The following is a 19517-nucleotide window of genomic DNA, read 5'->3' on the forward strand; positions in this document are numbered from 1 at the left end:
TGGCTCCATCCCCACTGCATTTGGGCCTGCCCCAGAGCCCGACCTCCCCTTGCCCAGATCTGTCTCCTCCCTTCCTCAAATAATAGCCTGAGAGCAGCCCCTAATAGCCACCTGACAGTAATCTCTGCCTCAGGGGCATCCAGCCCACGCAGCATGCATGTGTGCAAGCGAGCAAAGCTGTGTCTTGCCGGGAGGCGCATATAGGTGTGAGGTGTGCATATCCTACCTCCCCCAGGGTCTTCTGTGCACAGTAATCTAGAAACCAAGCCTGTCCCTTTGCTGGCCCAGGCAGGCTCATGGGGGCCAGGAAGCGAGAGGATATTGGAGATTTGGTGCCACGCCTGGGGGCTGAGGCAGAGATGGCTTCCTCCCCACAGGTTTGAGGGACTCAAGAATGAGCACCAGGGGAGTGGGGCTCCTTGGTGCCCCCCTGGCCCTGCATCCACTCTTGATAGCTGCAGGCAACTCAGTGGAGCCACACCCACTCTTCCTCTTGACCCACAAGCGCTTGAGCCTAGAAGGGATTTTTCTTCACACACGGGCATTGTCTCCTCTGACATGGAGTCAAGTGCACCCTAGCACTCTACACCCAGGCTACTCTGAGCAGAGAAGTCCTGGGGAGGGTGGGTGTTCTGACTACCCCTCTCCTGAGGCCTTCCTGGGAATACTACTGGGGACCCAGAGCAGCAGACATGGGGCTGGAGCCTAGTCTTGGAGGACAGCAGGCTGCAGGCAAAGGTGGAGGCAGGCAGGGACACTAAGAGGCCCAGAGGGCACCTAGTGTTACAGAAATGTTTATTACAAGGATAAATATATACAATAATGGGATATTAAAACTGCTGATCCTAGGCCTGTGGGGTTTCAGGAGATGCAGGGAGCAGTGGGTGGGCCAAGGTGGGTCAGTGGTACATCCACAGCCCTGGGCTCTGGATGTGGCTTAGGAATAACCAAGTCCCAAGATCCCCAGCACAGTTGGGTCTTTTGCTTGAGCCCAGACAGGCCTGCCCTCCCAATGTATTACCCTTCTGGTTGCCTCTAAAATTCTGGATGTTCCCTAGTGGCTGGGGGTGTTGAGAGCAGTTCTGGGCAGGGACGGACCAGGGTGCCACCACTGACCCCCAGTATTTAGAAGTAGGAAAATATCACTGGTCTTTGAGAGATGTGCTGCCCAACCATCTTCTCTGAGTTGGTGGAGCCCTCAGAAATGGCTACAGTTTGCCTCCAGCCCAGATGCTTGAGGCATAATCCAAATAGCTTGGGAGACTCCTGCCATGTCCCTGGTCATGAATACTAAGGGTTATGGGAAAACGAATCCCCTAGATAAATTCTCCTCATCCTTTTAGGCCTTACTCAAGGAACACCTCTTCCAGGAAGCCTTCTGGGCACTGCTAGCTGCTTAGCAGCCATGCCAGTCCTGGATCCCTCCCCTCATTTATGCTATGTCCCAGAGTCTTGCCTCACTGGTTTCCCACAGGGATGGGTCTGGGGCCCTATGCTTCGTGGCTGTGGGCTGATGACACTCTCTCTTGGAATGGCATTAGCTCAGGGCCACCTAGGAGGAGCCCAGAAAAGGATGGTGGGGCAGGGACCAGGAAGGGACTGGGGAGGCCCATGGGGTCTGGCAATATTTCAGGACTCTGTCATCACATCTGCCTTTAGTTCCTGCACGAGGAAGCTCTGAGAACCTGCCCTGGCTGCACTTTACATGCCTGAGATGCTCCTTCACTATCTAGAATCTACAGTGTCTTACAAACCTACAGGAGAGAACCAGAAAGAGCTCGGGGTCCCTGTGTCTTTGTATTTTCCTCCTGGTTGGCTGGAGTCTTGGCCTCATGGGGCCAGAGAGTGGAGTTGGGGAAGCTCAGATTGTCCTTAGATGGAGACTTCTAATAGCCAACAGAACTGGGTCACATTCTTGCCCCTAGTTGTCCTTTTCTCTCCCAGTAAACTCTTGCTTTTTCTCTGTGGTGAGGCTGACAGAGTTGGGGAGTGGGTTGCTGGCAGGGCAGGTGACCCTCTAGGGGTGGGCAGGATAGGCTGAACTCCTAGCCAGCCTCAAGCCAGAGGTAGGTCCTGCCTGGATGGCTTGGTGGGCAGCCTTACCCTCTCCTGCTTCCTGACATAGCCTGGGCTAGAGAGTGGTGCCCCTGGCTCTGTTCTGGGGCTGGGGGCTGTGGACAAGAAGAAGTGATGGTGGAGCCCTGCAGGCTGCAGCCTGGGAGGCCTCCCCTCAACAAGCTGGGGTTGCAGGTTGTCTTGAGGGGCCAGGGCTCTCCAGAGGGTCTGCAACCCTAAGCCCCACGGCCTCCTCAGTTGGAGCAGGGGAGTCAGGATGCCAGGCCCTGCTGGCCACTAGCCATGGCCATTCTGGGACATGTAAGCTGCCAGAGCCACTACCACAGCCACATAGAGACCGGCGCCCACAGCGATGGAGAGTGTGGCCAGGAAGAGGGCCCTGCGGGAGGTGGTGCTGGCCAGGCGGAAGTCTCCCTTGGAGATGGCCTTGCTGGTCTAAGGAGAGAGAGGTGCTAGTGAAATGGATATCCCCACTGCAGGCAACACAGCCCCAGCCCACTGGGTTCCAACCCCACACCCATTGTTAAACTCTCCAGTGGAGGGAGTGGGCTGGAACCGATGCCCTGTGCCCCTTGTGCTCTTACCCCCTGGGAAAAGTAGAAGGCAGCAATGCCCAGGGGCCAGAAGCAGCAGAGCATGGAGAAGATAGTAAGGCCCAGGTGGTCCCTGGGGGGCAGCGCCACGAAGTTGTCTTCACTTTCACTGTCTGTCGAGGTCATATCACTCTGTAAAACACAAGTGGGCTTTTGTGACCAGGCCCAAGATCACCAGTGGCAATGATGTGGGGCCACAGGTAGTGTTGTAGGTTGGGCTCCGCACTCTCTACCCAGAGCCTTAACTGTGACCCCCTGATTCCCTCCGTAGCCCACTCGTACAAAGAAAGATTGCAAGTACTCATGTACAGGCATGTGCATCATTGGATGGTAATTGTGAAAGAAGAGAAAGAGTCCTGATGCTCAATGACCAGGGGATTGAGTAAACAAATGGTGGGAGAATGTGCAACAGGACACCAGGGAACCCTTAAAGATTGTGTCGTAGACAAATATTAAATGATTTGGAGTAATACTGAAATACGTTGCTTAGAGAGAAAAATCTGGTGGTAAAACTGTACAGCAAGATCTTTTTGGAGGAGTAGGGTGGGAGAAAAACACTGAATGAGAAAAGACTAGAACGTCATCTACTAAAATAATAATGTTTTCTTCCAGTGGTTTTCTGTATTTTTAAATTACTTATATAATGAAGAAAACGAGAACAATAAATGCTATTAAAAAATTAAGTCGCGGGACGCCTGGGTGGCTCAGTGGTGGGGTATCTGCCTTGGTTCAGGGACTGATCCTGGGATCCCGGATCGGGTCCGCATGGAGCTCCCTGCATGGAGCCTGCTTCTCCCTCTGCCTGTGTCTCTGCCTCTTTCATGAATAAATAAATATATTTTTTTAAATTTTCATTTATTTATGATAGTCACAGAGAGAGAGAGAGAGAGAGAGAGAGGCAGAGACACAGGCAGAGGGAGAAGCAGGCTCCATGCACCGGGAGCCCGACGTGGGATTCGATCCCGGGTCTCCAGGATTGCGCCCTGAGCCAAAGGCAGGCCCTAAACCGCTGCGCCACCCAGGGATCCCTGAATAAATAAATCTTAAAAAAAAAAAAAAAAAAAAATTAAGTTTCCAGCCCAAACTTGTGTTTCTCAAAGTATGGACAGCACCTGTGCCAGAAGTACCTTTTCTTTGGTAACGATACAGATTCCGGGGCCCCACACCAGGCCTACCGAATCTCAACACTTAGAGGCTGGCCTGGAGTCTGCATTTCAAACACATGCACTCACCTCCTCCTCCTCCTCCTGGTCATTCTCCTGGCCCTGCAGTTCCTCTTGAACCCCGTAGGACACAGTCTGGATTGTGATATCCTCTTCTACTTGGCCAGGTTCTGTGGAGCGCTCTGTGGGCCCCACCTGGAGCTCCCTGTTCTCTGTGAAGCTGGTCTCACAGCTGCTGGCTCTGGGTTCCTTGACCTTGTCCCTCCCCAGGAGGCAGCTGGGCCTGTACCAGGCCTCCACGGCCAGCTGTAGGGATCCCGGATCCAGGAGCTGGTGGGTGCGAGCAGAGCCAGCACCACCCAGGAGGTAGGAGTAGAGCTTCTCCTGGCATGACCAGCTGGGTGAAGCCTCGGGGTAGGGGTAGGGGCCATGGAGGGGGGTGGGGGCCCGAGGCAGCAGAGGGTTCTGCAGTTCACTCAGACTCTCCATGGTTCCGGGGGCAGCTCTGGGGAGGGGAGACTGGGCCAGCTGAGCCGTCCTCAGAGAGCCTGCTGGGCGAGCAAGACAGACAGCTGCTGAGTCCAGGGTGCTGGATGCAGGACTGGAAGTATTTAAGAACGTAGGCCCTCGGACTCTGCCTTTGCCACTGGCCAGTTGCAGGGCCTTGAGCTGGCTACTTCTCTTCTCAGAATGTCCTTTTCTTTGTCTACAAAGTGGGCACAGCAGCAGTACTTACCTCATAGAGTTGGCTCAGTCATCTATCCTGTCAACATAATGGTCAAGCATCAGCTCCTTGCCAGGCACCGTACAGGTGCTGCAGACACGAAGGCAAGAAAGGCAGGGAACAGGAAGAGGACAGAGGATGCACGCTGTCTTCACGGAGCTCACAGTGGTGAAGATACCTGTCCAGAAAAGGAAGGATGGCAAGTGGAGTGAGAACGTGCAAGGGACAGAAGTGACACAAAGGTATAGGGAAAGCTTTGGCATCGAAGGTCCGAAGGAAAAGGACCAGTTGGCAAGGCAAGGGGAGGGGGATCACATTTCATGCAGAGGCCAGATGGAGGAAGGTGGTTCTGAGAGCCTGGGAGAAGGCTGCTATCTCTCAGGGTACAGAGGAAGAGGTGAGATAGGGTGTGGGGCCAGAGGGAGCAGCCCCGTTTAGGTTTAAGAGGGCTTCAGGGATCTTGGCAGGAGCGATAGGATGGGATTTGGGTCTAGAAGTCTTCCTGTGGCTGTGTATGGGGATTGGCTTGGAGAGAGGGCTGGTTTACTACACCCGGAGGGGACTTTGCTACAGCCTTAGGTCAGCTGAGGACAACTGGAACTCAATAGTGGGGAGATAGTGACAGGACTTGGTAGTAGGTGGGATATTGGGTTGAGGGAGGGTTTGTTTGAAGGTTGGATGGGACTGCGCTTAGCTCAGAGCTCAGTGCTCAGTATGGGCCATGTGCTCACAGCTGTTGGTTCTTCCTGGGGGGGGGTGCTTTTCCCCAGTTATGGTCTTTTTTTTTTTTTAAGATTTTATTTATTTATTCATGACAGATACAGAGAGAGAGAGAGAGAGAGAGAGGGAAGCAGAGAGAGAAGCAGGCTCCATGCAGGGAGCCTGACGTGGGACTTGATCCAGGCTCTCTCCAGGATCATGCCCGGGGCAGAAGGCAGGTGCTTAACTGCTGAGCCATCCAGGGATTCCCCCAGTTATGGTCTTAAGAGGGTGCTCCTTAAAAAAAAAAAAAAAAAAAAAAAAAAAAAAAGAGGGTGCTCCTTAGACTAATTTCCCCTCTGAGGCAAACTGTGGTTTTGGATGTCCTGTGGGATCTAAGGCAGGGCGTCCTGGGCACTAAAGTCTCGACTTGTACATCCCAGCTGGAAGTGTAGATACACTCATAGGCTAGCGTGTAGATACCCTGTAGGGCTACCTCTTCCTCCTTCAGCCAGCCCTGAGAACCTGGGAAGGGCGCATAGTAAGTGCTCAGGACCAGCCGAAGGAGGGAAAGGCGGCCTGTGAATGTGTCTACAACAAATTTACACACACTCTGGGGTGTGGCAGGTAGAGACGGGATATGGAGAGAGAGGAGGGGCAGGCCAGGTGACCCCAGGGACCCTACACTCTCCCTCCCAGGACCATCATGAGGCTAAAGGGTGAGAGGAGCATGTCTTGTCCTGGGTTTTTAATCTGAAGATTGAAGAGTTGGTCCTTCCCTTGATACTTTGGACCAATAATCATGCTCTTCTGGGTTTCCTCATCTGTAAAGTGCAGATGATAATCCCAGCCCAACCCACAAGGTTCTTCTGAGGATCCAGACAGATGGCAGAGATGCCGTTGCAGATTACAAGTAGGAGGGGCTGCTGTGCTGACTTCCAGGCTTCAGTCTTTACCCACCTAGGGTCATTTCTGCCTGATGGTAAAGGGAAAATGTGGGAAGGGATTTCCCCTTCAGGGATGAATTTGTCTAGGCCCCTTCCCCAGTCCCACTCCCCATCAAGAATCCACAGCCAGAGCCTGACCATTTCTCTTTCTACCCCAAGAGAAGTGGCTGGATTCTAGAAAGCCAGTTTTTGGGAAACCTGAAGACAGAGCAGGGCCCCAGGAATAATGGAGAGTGGAACAGAGGGAAGGAAGGGCCAGGCAAGACTGAAGGAGGGCCTTAACAGTGAGTCCATGGGGGGCCAGGCTCCCCTGGCTGGCCTGTTATGAGGGAAGAGGAAGGCAAAGGAGCAAGAGGAAGCTCCCTGTGCCTCAGAGGCTCTGAGCCCTGACAAATGTGGCCTCTGGGGCTGAGGCTTCAAGGATGTGAAGAATCATGGAGGGACCCAGAGAAGAGCATGTATGGGATTCTAGACATGGCTCCCGAAGGTCCCCTAGCCTTTCCTCCAGCTAGTCTTTTTTTTTTTTTCTTTGTTTTTCTTTTTTTTTTCAAAGAGAGAGAGAGAGACAGAGAGACAGAGAGAGAGAGGCAGACGGAGAAGCAGGCTCCATGCAGGAAGCCCGATGTGGGACTTGATCCCTGGTCTCCAGGATCACACCCTGGGCCAAAGGCAGGCGCTAAACTGCTGAGCCACCCAGGGATCCCCTCCTCCAGCTAGTCTTAATCAGAGTCCCATCTGCATATAGCCTCAAGGGCCTCTGTTGTCATCCATGTGGGCAGAGGTATGTAGGGGCCTTCTGGCAGGTTGGGGGGGAAGGACCAGCCCCATGCTCCTCCAAGCAGACTCATGTATCAAAGTCACCCTTGCCCTATGCCCTGAAGGAGGGATAGGAGGCCTTGGCAAGGCACCTGTCTGATTTCTCAGAAAGAAAGGAAGGATAACTTGCGGTCAGGCATCAGGCCCTGGAGCTCTAGAGACTTGTAGGGGCATTTGCAGGGTCCTTGTCCGAGGCAGGCGGGGGCAACTGTGTCCTACCTCATCCCTCTGCTCTTGCTAGCCATCCTCTCTTGGTCAAAGCATACCCAGCTGAGCTACTGAAGCCAGCCACACAGTCTTTTCCTAGATTACAGTCCTCTCCACTGAACTCTGATTGTGCCTTTGGGCAGGGCTTCTCAGCTTTGTGTACAAAGATGCATGATTCTGGGTTTCGACAATAGGGACAAACTGAAAGCCACCTGAATGTCCAACAATCGGGGACAAGTTAAATAAATGATGGTACAACAAGCTGGTGGTACAAGGCCTTCAAACTGGTTTATAAAGAGGAATGACATGAGAAAAATGTTCATTGCAGCTTCAGTGAGAAGAAAGAAAAGAAAGTGGTATGCACATGCAATCTAACTCCACCAAAACGCCCATAGTGATTATCTCCAGCAGTGAGTGCACAGGTGCTTTTCATTTTCCTTTTCACACCATATTTTCTGTTTCCCATGTTTATTTTTTACATTGAGCATGTATTTCTTTTAAACCAGGAAAAAGTTAAGTGCATAAATTTCTTCTGAGCCAAATTACCTAAATTGGTTTTAAGCCTTTGCAGACTTGAGGGTTCCTTCTGGGTTTAAAGGCTGAGCACAGCATCAAAGCCTACCCAGAGACAGATAGACAGACAGACAGGCAGACACATGTACACACACCCCTCCACTTCCATGAATCAACCAAGTTATGGGCTACAGAACCCCCTCACAGTCCAGCCAGGAGTCACAGTTCTTGAGCAAGGTCACATTCACCTCATAACCTGCTAAGGCCACATGAGAGTCCATCAAGCTGATCCTGGGAACCCAGCGCTGAGTCCTGGCCAGAAGGATGGGGTGGCAGGTCTCCCAGCCCAGGCTTCTCTGCCCTTAGCCTGGCCTGACATTTTGGCCTGTTGCTCAGAGTTGCCTCTCCCTGTTCCCTCTGCAGTAAGAGACCAGTGTTCAAAGCCGAGTAATTTTCATCTCCACTTTTGCCTGGTCTCACCTGGGCTGTGTGTGACTGCTGTCCCTGTCTGCTGTCCGTGCCATACTGTATGCCTGCATTCTTGCTGGTGAGCATGCAACTGTGCGTGTGTGTGTGTGTGTGTGTGTGTGGTTTCCTTCTGAAGGGAAGACATGCGATGTCAGGGATTCTGAAGCCAAGGAGCTTGCTCCAGATTGTGCAGTTGGAATCAGGGGTCCAGGCCCCATGAGAGGGAGGAAGAGGTTGATGTGGGAGGCTACAGCCCCTGGCTTGTAACCTTGGAGGTGAGAACTAAGCTAGACCCTAAGGTTTTCCACTCCCTGATTTAAAGACGGAGAGTACACATACTGGCCACCTCCAGACCAGGGACAGGAAGCCCTCCAGGAATCCATCCACTGAGGTCCAATTATAGCCTCAGTTTGCTTATCTATAAAATGAATGGGAGGGTAGAAGGGGTTGATTTTTAACAGCTAAGATCAGTATGACCCTGGGATTGTACTGGGAGAAGAAGAACAGTAACTTAACATTTATTGAGCTTTTCACCATGTGCCAAGAGCTGAACTGCTCTAAATGCTCCTCTGACCTGTAATTTCTAGTGGGAGAGTCACAGTGGGCTAGGGGCTTCCTCTCCTAGTTGTGGCAAGCTAACCTGTGTCACACCAAACTGCCAAGAATTGCTAGAAAAAACAGGGAAGAATATGAAGACATCAAGGAATCACCACGGGAGCAAGATCTCGGGAAAGAGAAACACTGAGTGGTGAGTTCCCACCCTGGGCACCACTCTGGCCTTCTAGCAGTATCAGGCTGGGGAGATAAATGGGAGTTCAGGGCCTCTTAAGGAGGAGCCCCAGCAAACACCCCTGGTTTTATTGGGACCTCTTTAGGGTATCCCAGAGGAGCAGGAGCAAACCAGACACAGACCAGCCCTCACAGGCACAGAAACCAGGCTTTGAACCAGCTCCAGTCTAATCGGATTAAGGTGATCTGCACACAGCCTCACTGCCGGCCAGAAGCAGAAGTTGTCCGGGGCAGGTGGTTCCCCATCATTTGTGTGTGCTAACATCACCTGCAGGACTTAACCCAGACTGCAAGGCTCCAACCTCACAGCTGATGATTCTGAAATGACCCTGAGAATTTACGTCTCTAACAACTTCCTGGGTGGTGTTGATGCTGCTGGTCCAGGGACCACACTTTAAGAACCCTGCTCTAATATAATCACTGAAAGAATAGTTAAAAAAAAAAAAAAAAAGTGGGACTCCTGGGTGGCTCAGCAGTTGAGCGTCGGCCTTCAGCTTAGGGCGTGATCCCAGAATGCCTGGATGGGGTCCCACATCGGGCTCCCCCCAGGGAGCCTACTTCTCTCTCTGCCTATGTCTCTGCTTCTCTGTGTCTCTCATGAATAAATAAATAAAAGATCTAAAAAAAAAAAAAAAAAGCTTTAAAATAAATAAATAAAATCTTTAAAATAAAAGATAACCAGTAAGCTAATAGATGCAGAATATGAAATAATAGGAACATTTGATTTATTCAAAATGGGGCAAGATTAAAACAGGAATATGGAACAGGCAGTGAGACAAATAAAAAACAAATAGTAGGATGTTAGACTTCTACCCAACTGTATCAGTAATCACATTGAATGTAAATGGAATAAAATTGCTGTAAAGAACAAAGATAATCCACTGTGTATGAATCTATTTGTATGAAATTCTAGAAGACTGGCTGCTAATGGGGGAGAAGTAGGGGGAAGGGAGTGACTGCTAAGGGCCTTGAGGACTTTCTGGAGAGACAGTGGTTCTGATCTTGATTGTGGTAGTGGTTACATGACTGCATGCATTTCACAAAACTCACTGAATTGTGTACTTAAAATTAATGACTTTCATTATATGTCAAAGCTGATTTTTTAAAAAACAAAGACTGGATCTTTAAAAGAACAAAAGTCAGCTACAAGCTGCTTATAAGCAATGCATGTGAATTATAAAAATACACAAAAGTTCAAAGTAAAAGAATGAGGGGCACCTGGCTGGCTCAGTTAGTAGAGCCTTTGACTCTTGATCTCAGGTTGTGAGTTTGAGCCTCACATTGGGTGTAGAGATTACTTAAAAATAAAATCTAAAAAGAATTTTAAAAACCCCAAAGTAAAAGAATGAAATAATAATAGCACCTCACACGTATTAAGTTTTTACTGTGCTCCAGGCAAGATTCTACATGCTACAAATGATCTTATTTGATTCTTACAGTACCCTCCAGTAACCCTCTAAAGTCTATGCCATCATTATGCCCATTTTACAGATGAAGACACTGGGACATGAGAGACATAAGTCCTCAAAGGTGCACAACTGGTGAGGGGTTAGCTGGAAACACACCCTGGAAGCCTAACTTCAGAGTCACTGTGCGCTAGTGTCTGTTACCATTTGTTTTGTGCCCGCTTTGTCCTGAATGCCATGTCAAGTGCTTCAAATGCAGTATCTCACTTAGACCATCTTCTCTCACATGTGGAAGGACTGCAGCACAGAGAGCTTAAATAGGTTTCTTGAGATCACACAGCTGGAGAGTAGCAGAGCCCCGTTTGCCACAAGTTTGTCTGACGGGAGCTTATCCTGGCCTGAATGGCACCAGGTTCTCAGGTTGTTGTGTGTGCTACCACTGGGCTCTGAAGTTCTTGGGAAGATACCTTGTAAATCCTTTAAAGGAGGCCACAGGGACAGTGTGATACGTGTCCCAAAGTTTGAACATATCCTTGGGATGGGACCCTGTGGAATAATAACAGCTATGATTTACTGCAGCCGTATGTGAACGAGCCAGGTGTTTCATATGCTTCATTTCAAAACTGTATGATGGCCAGTGGGGCTGGCTATTATTATTTTCCATTTTTCAGATGAAGAAACTGAGGCTCAGAAAGGTCAAGCTACTTGCCCAAGATTAAACAGTGATAAGGACTGGAACTGAACTCAAGTTTAATTGAATCAAAAGCCTGGGCTCAAAAAAAAAAAAAAAAAAAAAAAGCCTGGGCTCTCACTACACATTTCAGAGCCTACCTTAGGCATGCAGGGATGTGATAAGTGGTGTGGGTGTGATAGTGCTGAGGACCTGGTCTTGAATAGGTTAAAACAGAAGCATCAGTGAAGGGGATGGGAAATAGAAGCTTTATGAAAAGATCAGGAGATTTGGGGTGATCTAGCAGCCCAGGGGTGGCTGCCTAGATAACCTCAAGGTCTGGATTCATATAAATACAGAGCCATTGCAAGGATGCTTAGATCCTGACCGACCACTATCTCTCAGTGAACAAGACTGATTGCTTCTAAACCGAAAAGATAAAAGCAAGTTCTTCCTGGTAAGGCAGAGGATTAAATAAAAATGATTAAAAGCCAGGGGAAAGGTGAAATCTTTAAGACTAGGTGCTAGGCCATCCTCTCATCAGATCATACTGTAAACCATTCTGCAAACTGTGAAGCTCTGTGACTATGGTGGTTGTTTATAGATGGCTTGAGGCTGGATTTGATGACCTCTGGTCTAGCATCATGGCTGCAGCTTGCTGCGCCTCACAGTAAAGAGAGAAAGCCAGGGGTCAGGGGTTGGGAGTGGGGAGAGGCCAGAAGAGTCGGAGTCCTTGAAAATGAGAACTTAGCTTTCTTTGCTTCAGTTTGCCTCTTCAGGAAGCCAACACAATTGACTATCCTTTCTCCTCTGCCTTCAACAGCTCCTAACTCCTGATCCTTCCTAATGACACTTAAACATATTGTAGTCTTTCTCGCTTAAAAAAGAAATCAATTGTGATGATTGTAAAACCCAGCTGTAAATACTTTGATACTCCTCTGTTTGAGAGGTGGGGGGGGTCTAAATCCCTCCTCTCTAATCGGAGTGGGTTTGTGACAGTTGCTTCAACCACAGGGCACAGCAGAAGTGATGCTGTGTGACTTCAGAGGCCCGGTTATAAAAGGCCATGCATCTTTCACCTTGCTCGCCGAAACAGTCACTCTCAGAACCCTAAGCCACGCTGTATGTAGCTGGACTACTCTGAGGTTGCCATGCTGGAGAGGCCATGTGCATAGAAGCTCTAGGCAATGGAACCTGCTGAGCCCAGCTTTCCAGTCATGCCAAGATGTCAGACATGTGAATGAAGCCTTCTTGGACTCCTCATATCAGCCCATCTGTCAGCTGAATACCACTCAGAGACCTCTGTCCATGCCACAACGAGTGAAATAATCACACAGCTCAACCCTGCATTAATTTCTGACCCTCAAGGTCATGAGGTATAAGAAAATGTCTTTAAATTTTTAAAAAAGTGTCCTTAGTTTTAGCCACTAAGTTTTGGGGGTATTTAGGCAGCAACAGATATCTGGAACATCTTTCCTCAGCACCATTTCCCTCCTACAGCTCCTGTCCTCTCTCTCCTTCACCTCACAGCCGTGTTTCTCAGAAGCATAGTCTCCATTCACATCAGAATCCTTTGGCTCTCAGCTCAAAAGTCACTTCCTCAGGGAGGTGGCCTAATGTCCTCAGGCCAGATTTAGGCTCCTTGGTTATCTACTCTCCAGCCTCCAACTCCTTCTCTCAAAGAGCTTCTCCCAGTCTCTATTTCTGTATGTGTGATTTGTTGATTAGTGTCTTTCTCCCTCACCAGGTTGGGAGCTTAAGCAGGTGCAGATTGTGTCTTCCTCATCCCTGTAGCCCCTTATCTGGCATATAGTAGGCATTCAGGAAACAGTTGATCTCATAATTGAGTGAATGAATTAGTGAATGAGTGGGTTATGTGTGCTAAGGTTCCCTCAGACTTTCCAGGATCTGGGATGGATGGAGCACATCTGCACAATTTCTTGAGCAGTTACTTCAGACCAATTCTTGGGACGCAAGCATAAGCAAGAAATGGTACCCACTTTGAGAAGGAATACGGACTAGCAAATAGGAAATTTCAGTTCAATGGAGTAAGGTGTGCTAGCCACAAGCAGAATGCTAGGGTCACACTGATAAGGGACTCCTATCCTGGGACTAGAGTGGAGGCAATGGTGGAAACTAAGAAGAGGCTTTCAAAGCAGATGACATCTGAATTGAGTCTTGAAGGAAGAATTTGAGCCTTCCAGGTGAGACAAGGAGGTGTTTTCCAGGTGAGGAAATAGCACAGAAGCGTGGGGTGGGGGAAGTGGAGGGGAAGCCAGGGTGGTTTGGTATAGATGGAATGAGGTAGGAAACATGGGATGGCCTTCTATTCCATGCAGAGAAGCTTTCTTCTGTGGGAAGTGAGGAGCCAATGAGAGTGGTGGCAAGGATGTGATATGGTCATATGTGGGTTTTAGAGCTCTCTGGCTGGCAGCAATGGATGGAAAGGATTTGAGGGGAGTAAGAATGGAGGCTAGAAGTCCTGTGAAGAGACTATTACAAAAATGCAGTCAGGAGAGGATAAGGACTTGATCATCATCTGTGGCTACATGGAGAGGAAAATACATGGAGAGGAAGAGTCATATCCAAAGAGGAGTCAGGAGTCCGAATGAACAGTACTTTGTGGCTAACTCAGAGTGAGGAAGAGAGAGGAGCCAAGAATGACTCCTGGGCTTCTGGCTTTGTCAACTATGTGGAAGGTGATGCCACCAGCTGAGACAGAGAATCCTAGGCAGAGGCTGCTGGTTCAAGAAGGCAGCCTGAGCACAAATGACCACCTCTTCTCCTTTTTAAGGTTGTATTCAAATGATGGACTTTTTTTTTTTTTTTAAAGAACAAAATCATAACAAAATTGGGAAACAAGAATGTTATCAGTGGACCAGAAACACTGCGAAATTTCTGGGAGATAAAGAGCAAATGAAATTCCTTGGGGAAGAAGTCAGTGCAAAGGCACCTGTGGCCCCAAAGAGAATAAGGAGAATAAGTTTCATGCAAGGGAGAGGTCTGCTAGGGAAACAAACTTACCCAGCTTGGGAGGAAGTCCACACCAGCTGCCTACGCTAGTCAGTACCTTCCTTTATTTGTAAGTCGGACAGGACGCCAAAGGATATGGAAGAACAAGTATATGAAAATAAAAGAGAAGGATTAAATACACAAGTAGAGCAATTGATTCAGTAAGATCTACATCGTTCAAGTTATACAAAAGATCTTTCAATTTTTTTCAATTTATATCCTCTGAGAGACAAAAGAAGAGGACTTTGCATCCATAAAATGAGAGCAGACTGTATGAAAAAGGAGCAGAGAACATGACTGTGTTTTGGAAAGTGAAAATAACTGTTTCAATTTTTAAAAATTAAATGAAGTGGGGCATCTGGTTGCTCAGTTGGAAGAGCATGTGACTCTTGATCTTGGGACCGGGAGTTCGACCAGGAGTTCACTACCCAGGCTGAATGTAGTGATTACTTATTATTTATACAATTTAAAATTATTTTTTAATGGAGAGACCAGATAACAGGATGGACACAGAGACTAACTTTTTCATGTGAAAGAAAAAGTTAATGGAATTTCCCAAGACATAGAGCAAAAGACAAAAAGATGAAGCCTATGAAAGAAAGGTAAGAGACAGGGAGGAGCATCTCAGAGGTCCAACAGCCGTCTAATAGGAATTTCAGAAAGACACAACAGAGAGACGGGGCAGGAATAACAATTAAAAGAATAGAAACAGGAAGTGTCTCCTGAACTGGAAAAAAAAAAGAATATTTAAATTAAAAAGGTCCACCAAGTACCAACCTAGTAAAATGAAACTCTCTCTCTCTCTCTCTCTCTCTCACACACACACACACACACTCCACAAGGAAGAGCAGGATGAGAAGAAGTGGATGAGTTGATCTTAAAGTGCCTTCGGGTGTTAGGGCAGAAAATCCACCTGGCAATTAGATGTATGCAGTTAAAGCCTTGGGTCATGGTCAGGGCTGGAGGGAGACTTAAGAATTGTCAAAAGACTTATGAAGAAAAACAGAGGAGAGGAAAGGAGAGCAGAGGAGAGGAGAGAGTGAAGGAGGGAACCCAGGAAAGAGAGATAAAACAGCTCCTGGGGAGGCTTCCTAGGCACTTCCAGGGAACATCAGTCTGCCTTTTTTTCTATCTGCTAACACCCTGGGCTCCCATGGGCTGGACTGGTCTCTCTCTCAGAACGTAGAGCATTGGCCTGGGGATGGGTTTGTAGCTGACAAAGGTGAAAATTGCTGGGAGGATTGGGACAGTGGCACCACTCCTTAAATCAGTCCATTTTCAGGCAGAAATAAAATCTTTATTCTTGCTGAAACAACCTGTCTCTTCACTGAAGCAGCTCGTTTCCAACCACTTAGAAGCAAACAGTGCATCTAATGGTGGAAGATAACACACCTAATGGAGAGGTAGAGCATTGGATCCTCACTCCCTGCTGCTTTGCTTGGGGGAGGGGGTGGTGGGTGCTGGTGCCAGCTGCAGGCAGAAGGGAAAGGAAAGAATAAGGGAGGAGTAAAGAGAAGAGAGACCTGAGATCAGGCTTTATTGTCCCCCACGTGGCAGCAGAGGGGACCTTGCTCCAGGCAGGATGCCCACCTATCCCCTAAGAAGAAAAGATGGTTAGAATATGCCAAGGGTTTAGAGAACTGGGATATTTCTTCTACTTTCTCGCTGAAATGGTGTACTTTGGGACTATAAGTCCCTCTAGGATACAAAGATGAACTGGCCTTTGAACTTGAAGGTAATTAATATTGTGCAGATGTCTCTAGATATTATCTTATTCTCTGCCTCTGTCATTTTGTGTGTGAAGGGGAAGGGACTTTCATGTACGTATTTCAGTGTTTCAGTCTCGCGCGTGCACACACGCGTCATTTCTTAATGACCATGTTATATTTATCTCTTCATCTTCCTTAGATCCCCCCTTTCCTCAGCCCCAGATAACCAAGATCACCAAATCACGTGCCAGAGTTGACTCTGTTCTTCCCTTTGAGGCATTGCAGAGGGGGTCAGAGTCAGATCCTCAGCAGAGAGCTGGCAGGAGGGGAACACAAAGAGTTGCCAGTGGGTAGTCTTCCCTGGTTGAGAGAGGAGCCAGATGCGTCTGCCTAGGTTACCAGAGATGTCCTGCACTCTGGGGGCAGGGTGTCTACCCAAACAGCTGCAGAAAGTGGCTGTGCATTATTCTAGACCCAGACAGGAGGCCAGCACCCCTACAGACCAGTCTTGCAGAAATAAAGCCCTGCTGCTCTGTGGCTGCCATCACTTTGTTATGAGGGTTAGTGATTGTCCATTAACTCTGGAGAGCTGATTTTTGCCAGTGCTGCACCAATAGCTAGAAGCCAGAAAGTGCTGACGGGGGGGGGGGGGGGAGTGGGGGGGTTCACGTGACAGTTGATCCCCCATTCTGGGCTGGGTGCTTGCAGGGTAAGTCAGGGAGGTCACTGGCATGGCTTACTCAGCTTTAACCAAGTGCCAATTAGCTAAGGTTTTTCTGAACATTGGCTGGGTCTGCCACAGTTGAGGAAAATTATTGTCAGAGAAGCTCATTTTGTTTTTATATAAAAAAAGCTCTCCCCAGAGATGGATCTTTCCTGACTGTCCCCTCCTCCAGTCTTCCTAAGAGAGGCGATCTAGCCAGGCAGAGTCCCTGGGAGGAACTGGCCAAGAATTGGGTCTCTGGCCCCTGGCTACTCACAAGGGATGTTGGGGGGAGTGCTTTCTGGCCTCTTGGCCTGGAGGCAGGGACCTTCGGGCTCAGCAACTCTATAAACACACATGACTTTCCCAGGAAAATAAGGGATAGAGGGAGATCTTAAGGAAATATCAGAAATAGAAATGGTTTTTTCAGGTTCCTATTGCTCCCTTCCACTCCATTCATAAAATCCCGTTCTTTGCTGAAAGGACATTAACCTACTCTTAAAACCAGGTTAATGAAGCTGGTATGCTGTGTTCAAGAACTGAGGGATTTGTGGTCTCAGGATGGCCCTCAGAGAGGTTCACAGAACATCGGGAATGTTAGAACTCATCTAGTTCAACCCTCTTTTACAGATGAGAAAACTGAAACCTATAGAGGGGAAGAGACCTGCCTGAGTCAGTGGAGGATCTGGGGTCAGAATGCGGGCTCCAGACTTTCAGCCAAATGCTTTTATTTGGAGATATTTTAACACTCCATTCTCTTGTTTTACACCCAATTACTGAGTCCTTACTATCTTCCAGGTGATATGGGGGAGGGGAGATGTGCAGGGCGGCAAAGAGATGAAAACAACACAATCCTTGCCTTCAAGGAGCTATTTCCTTAGATCTGTGATTCTTGGGGAAAAAAACAACAACAACATCAAAACTGTGAATCAGACTCTCACTCTATATTATTTTCTATAGGTGATGATGAAAGAGAAACAGAGAGGGAACCCTTTTGCTCATAGAGATTTATAAGTTGGGTTTCACGGACTGTGCCCCAGGAAGGCCAAGGACAAAGAAGCCAGCCTGGGAGAAAATGGGGGTAGAGGTAACAATGATCAGGTCACTGCCAGCAGGCCTGGCTGGTGATGGGAACAGTGACAGGAGCTCACACTAGTATGGTGACCTACAGATGACAAGCCTTCAATCAGGTACATAGTTTCATTGAGTCCCAAGGCAGTTCCCTGAGGTAAGCAAAGCAACTGCCTTATCCTCACTTTAGGGATGAGGAAACTGAGGCTTAGAGAGTTTAGGTAACTGGCTTCAAGCTGATACATGTCAGTGCCCAGCCAAGAACTCCTAGTTCAGTGCTTTTTCTATCACCAGGGAGGTGGGGAAGTTGCTGGGTCGAAAAGATGGGGAGAAAGCAGTGGTCAGCCACAGCAATAGGCCGATCTTCCTCTACGCAGTTTTATTTTGATCACTACATCCTGCCACTCAGAGAACTCTGCTCAGAAGAATTGGAAGCACTTTGCAGGCCTGAATGAGCTCATTCACCACACTCTTGCCAGAAAAAGGGAGGACTCCAAATGGAGGCTCTGTCTAGGGTGACCAGCATTTAGGCACATAATAGAAAAGGCGGCTCAGGTTCCCCCACTCTTTGCCCTCATGCACCAAGCAGTATGATGCAAAACCAGCCTCCTTCTGTTAGAGTCAAGAGGGCCATGGGGAAAAAAATGAAGGTATTTTCTGATACCTTCTTCCTTCCCTGGAGAAACGGTCCAGGGGCCTGTCCCTAAGGGTCCTAAGGGGCCTGGCCCATCCTTGGGCCAAGGGCCATTTCAGGGCAAAGAAATCTTGAGGGTGGAGTGGGGGTGGGAGGACGACCACAGCCACTCCAGTCACCCTGATGAGCAAGCTTGGGGAAGAGAGGGATGCTTAATGAATGAAGCTGGCTCAGATTTCCCTAGTGAGCAAAATCATGGTAGGGACTAGGGTACAGGAGTCTGGGATACTCTCCTTATCATTCTTTGTGGGCAGGGTATCTAAGAGCTGCCTCAGGTTGGGGTCAAGGCCTGGTGGTATGGGGTCAGGGTGCCCAGGTGCCTACCTGGGCCCCAGTTCCTCAGATCCCCGCCCCCCAGCATCCCCAGCATGTAGGGTGAGGGTAGGGATAGACTTGGCGCGATCTCCGGCGGAGCGCAAGGTGCAGTCAGTAGGGAGGCTGAACCCTCATCCCAGAGAGGGGTCTCACTACCCTCCCCAGCTCGATCCAGCCTCTGCGCCTAGCTCTGGGCTCCCGCTGCGCCCCCAGACGGCCCCTTACCTGTCCCGCCGAGAACGGTCCCGCCTCCTCCGCGGGGCTCGGGGGCCCAGCATGGGCCGGTGAACGACGGCGCCCCCGCCTTGCGGCCGCGGTGGAGCTCCCAGGAGGGCGCCTCTGCTCCGGGCCCCGGGTCCCTGCCACCGCCGCCGCCGCCGCCGCTTCAGCACCGCGGACAGCTCTCGCCCGCCGCCCGCCGCCGCCGCCCGCCCCGCCCGGCGCGGTCCCGGGAGCCCCGCATCCTGGCCCGGCCCCGCCGCCGCCACGCAGCCCTCAGTCCGGCCCGAGGCGGCTCCGCGCAGACTTGGGAGAGCAGCAAGGAGGATCCCCCTCCTCCCTGCCTCCCGCCGCCGCCGCCGCCTCTTTCTCCCCTTCGTGCTCCTTTCCACGCTCGGGAATCAGCCCACCAGGCACTCCGGACCCAGCTCCGGGGCGGGGCGGGGCGGGGCGGGGCGGGAAGTCAGGGGAGCCCGGAGGAGGCGGCGGAGCGAGAGGCGCGCAGCTGGAAAGGGCTCTCCGGGTCCCGGAGCCGGGCTCCCTCACCCAGTCCTTCTCCTTACCCTATTTCCCCATTCCCCCAGAGGCGATGGGCGGCCCTTGGGCTTCTTGAAGTATTTTGGAGCCTCTAGGTCCCCAAGCCCTGAGTTCTTAATCTTAATCTAAAAAAGGAAAAAAAAAAAAAAAAAAAAAACCCACGAGCAAACAAAAAGCATTTATTGA

General features: G+C 49.7%; 1 protein-coding gene across 2 annotated transcripts; it reads right to left on the minus strand.

The window, feature by feature from the left end:
* Positions 1–778: 778 nt before the first annotated feature.
* Positions 779–18942, minus strand: SYNDIG1L (synapse differentiation inducing 1 like). 2 transcript variants are annotated; one of them, XM_077908464.1, is made up of 5 exons: positions 18801–18942; positions 4569–4734; positions 3902–4380; positions 2661–2801; positions 779–2511 (listed from the first exon to the last, which is right to left on the minus strand). In XM_077908464.1, exons 3-5 carry the CDS (start codon positions 4319–4321, stop codon positions 2353–2355), a joined length of 720 nt encoding a protein of 239 aa, XP_077764590.1. In that variant the 5' UTR covers positions 4322–4380; positions 4569–4734; positions 18801–18942; the 3' UTR covers positions 779–2352. The 2 variants fall into 2 exon arrangements, with proteins under 2 accessions (XP_077764590.1, XP_077764589.1); XM_077908463.1 differs by having other exon boundaries at positions 3902–4383.
* Between the last annotated feature and the right edge of the window lie 575 nt (positions 18943–19517).

This window comes from Canis aureus, chromosome 9 (genome assembly GCF_053574225.1).
Source record: "Canis aureus isolate CA01 chromosome 9, VMU_Caureus_v.1.0, whole genome shotgun sequence".
NCBI lineage: Eukaryota > Metazoa > Chordata > Mammalia > Carnivora > Canidae > Canis > Canis aureus.

Bases quoted from the DNA above. Each gene is read 5' to 3' on its own strand.
- SYNDIG1L (XM_077908464.1), bottom strand. From the start codon at position 4,321: ATGGAGAGTCTGAGTGAACTGCAGAACCCTCTGCTGCCTCGGGCCCCC. The intron at 2,802-3,901 runs GTGAGTGCATGT...TGTGTTTTACAG, and splicing joins ACCAGGAGGAGGAGGAGGAG to AGTGATATGACCTCGACAGA. The intron at 2,512-2,660 runs GTAAGAGCACAA...CTCTCTCCTTAG, and splicing joins CCTTCTACTTTTCCCAGGGG to ACCAGCAAGGCCATCTCCAA.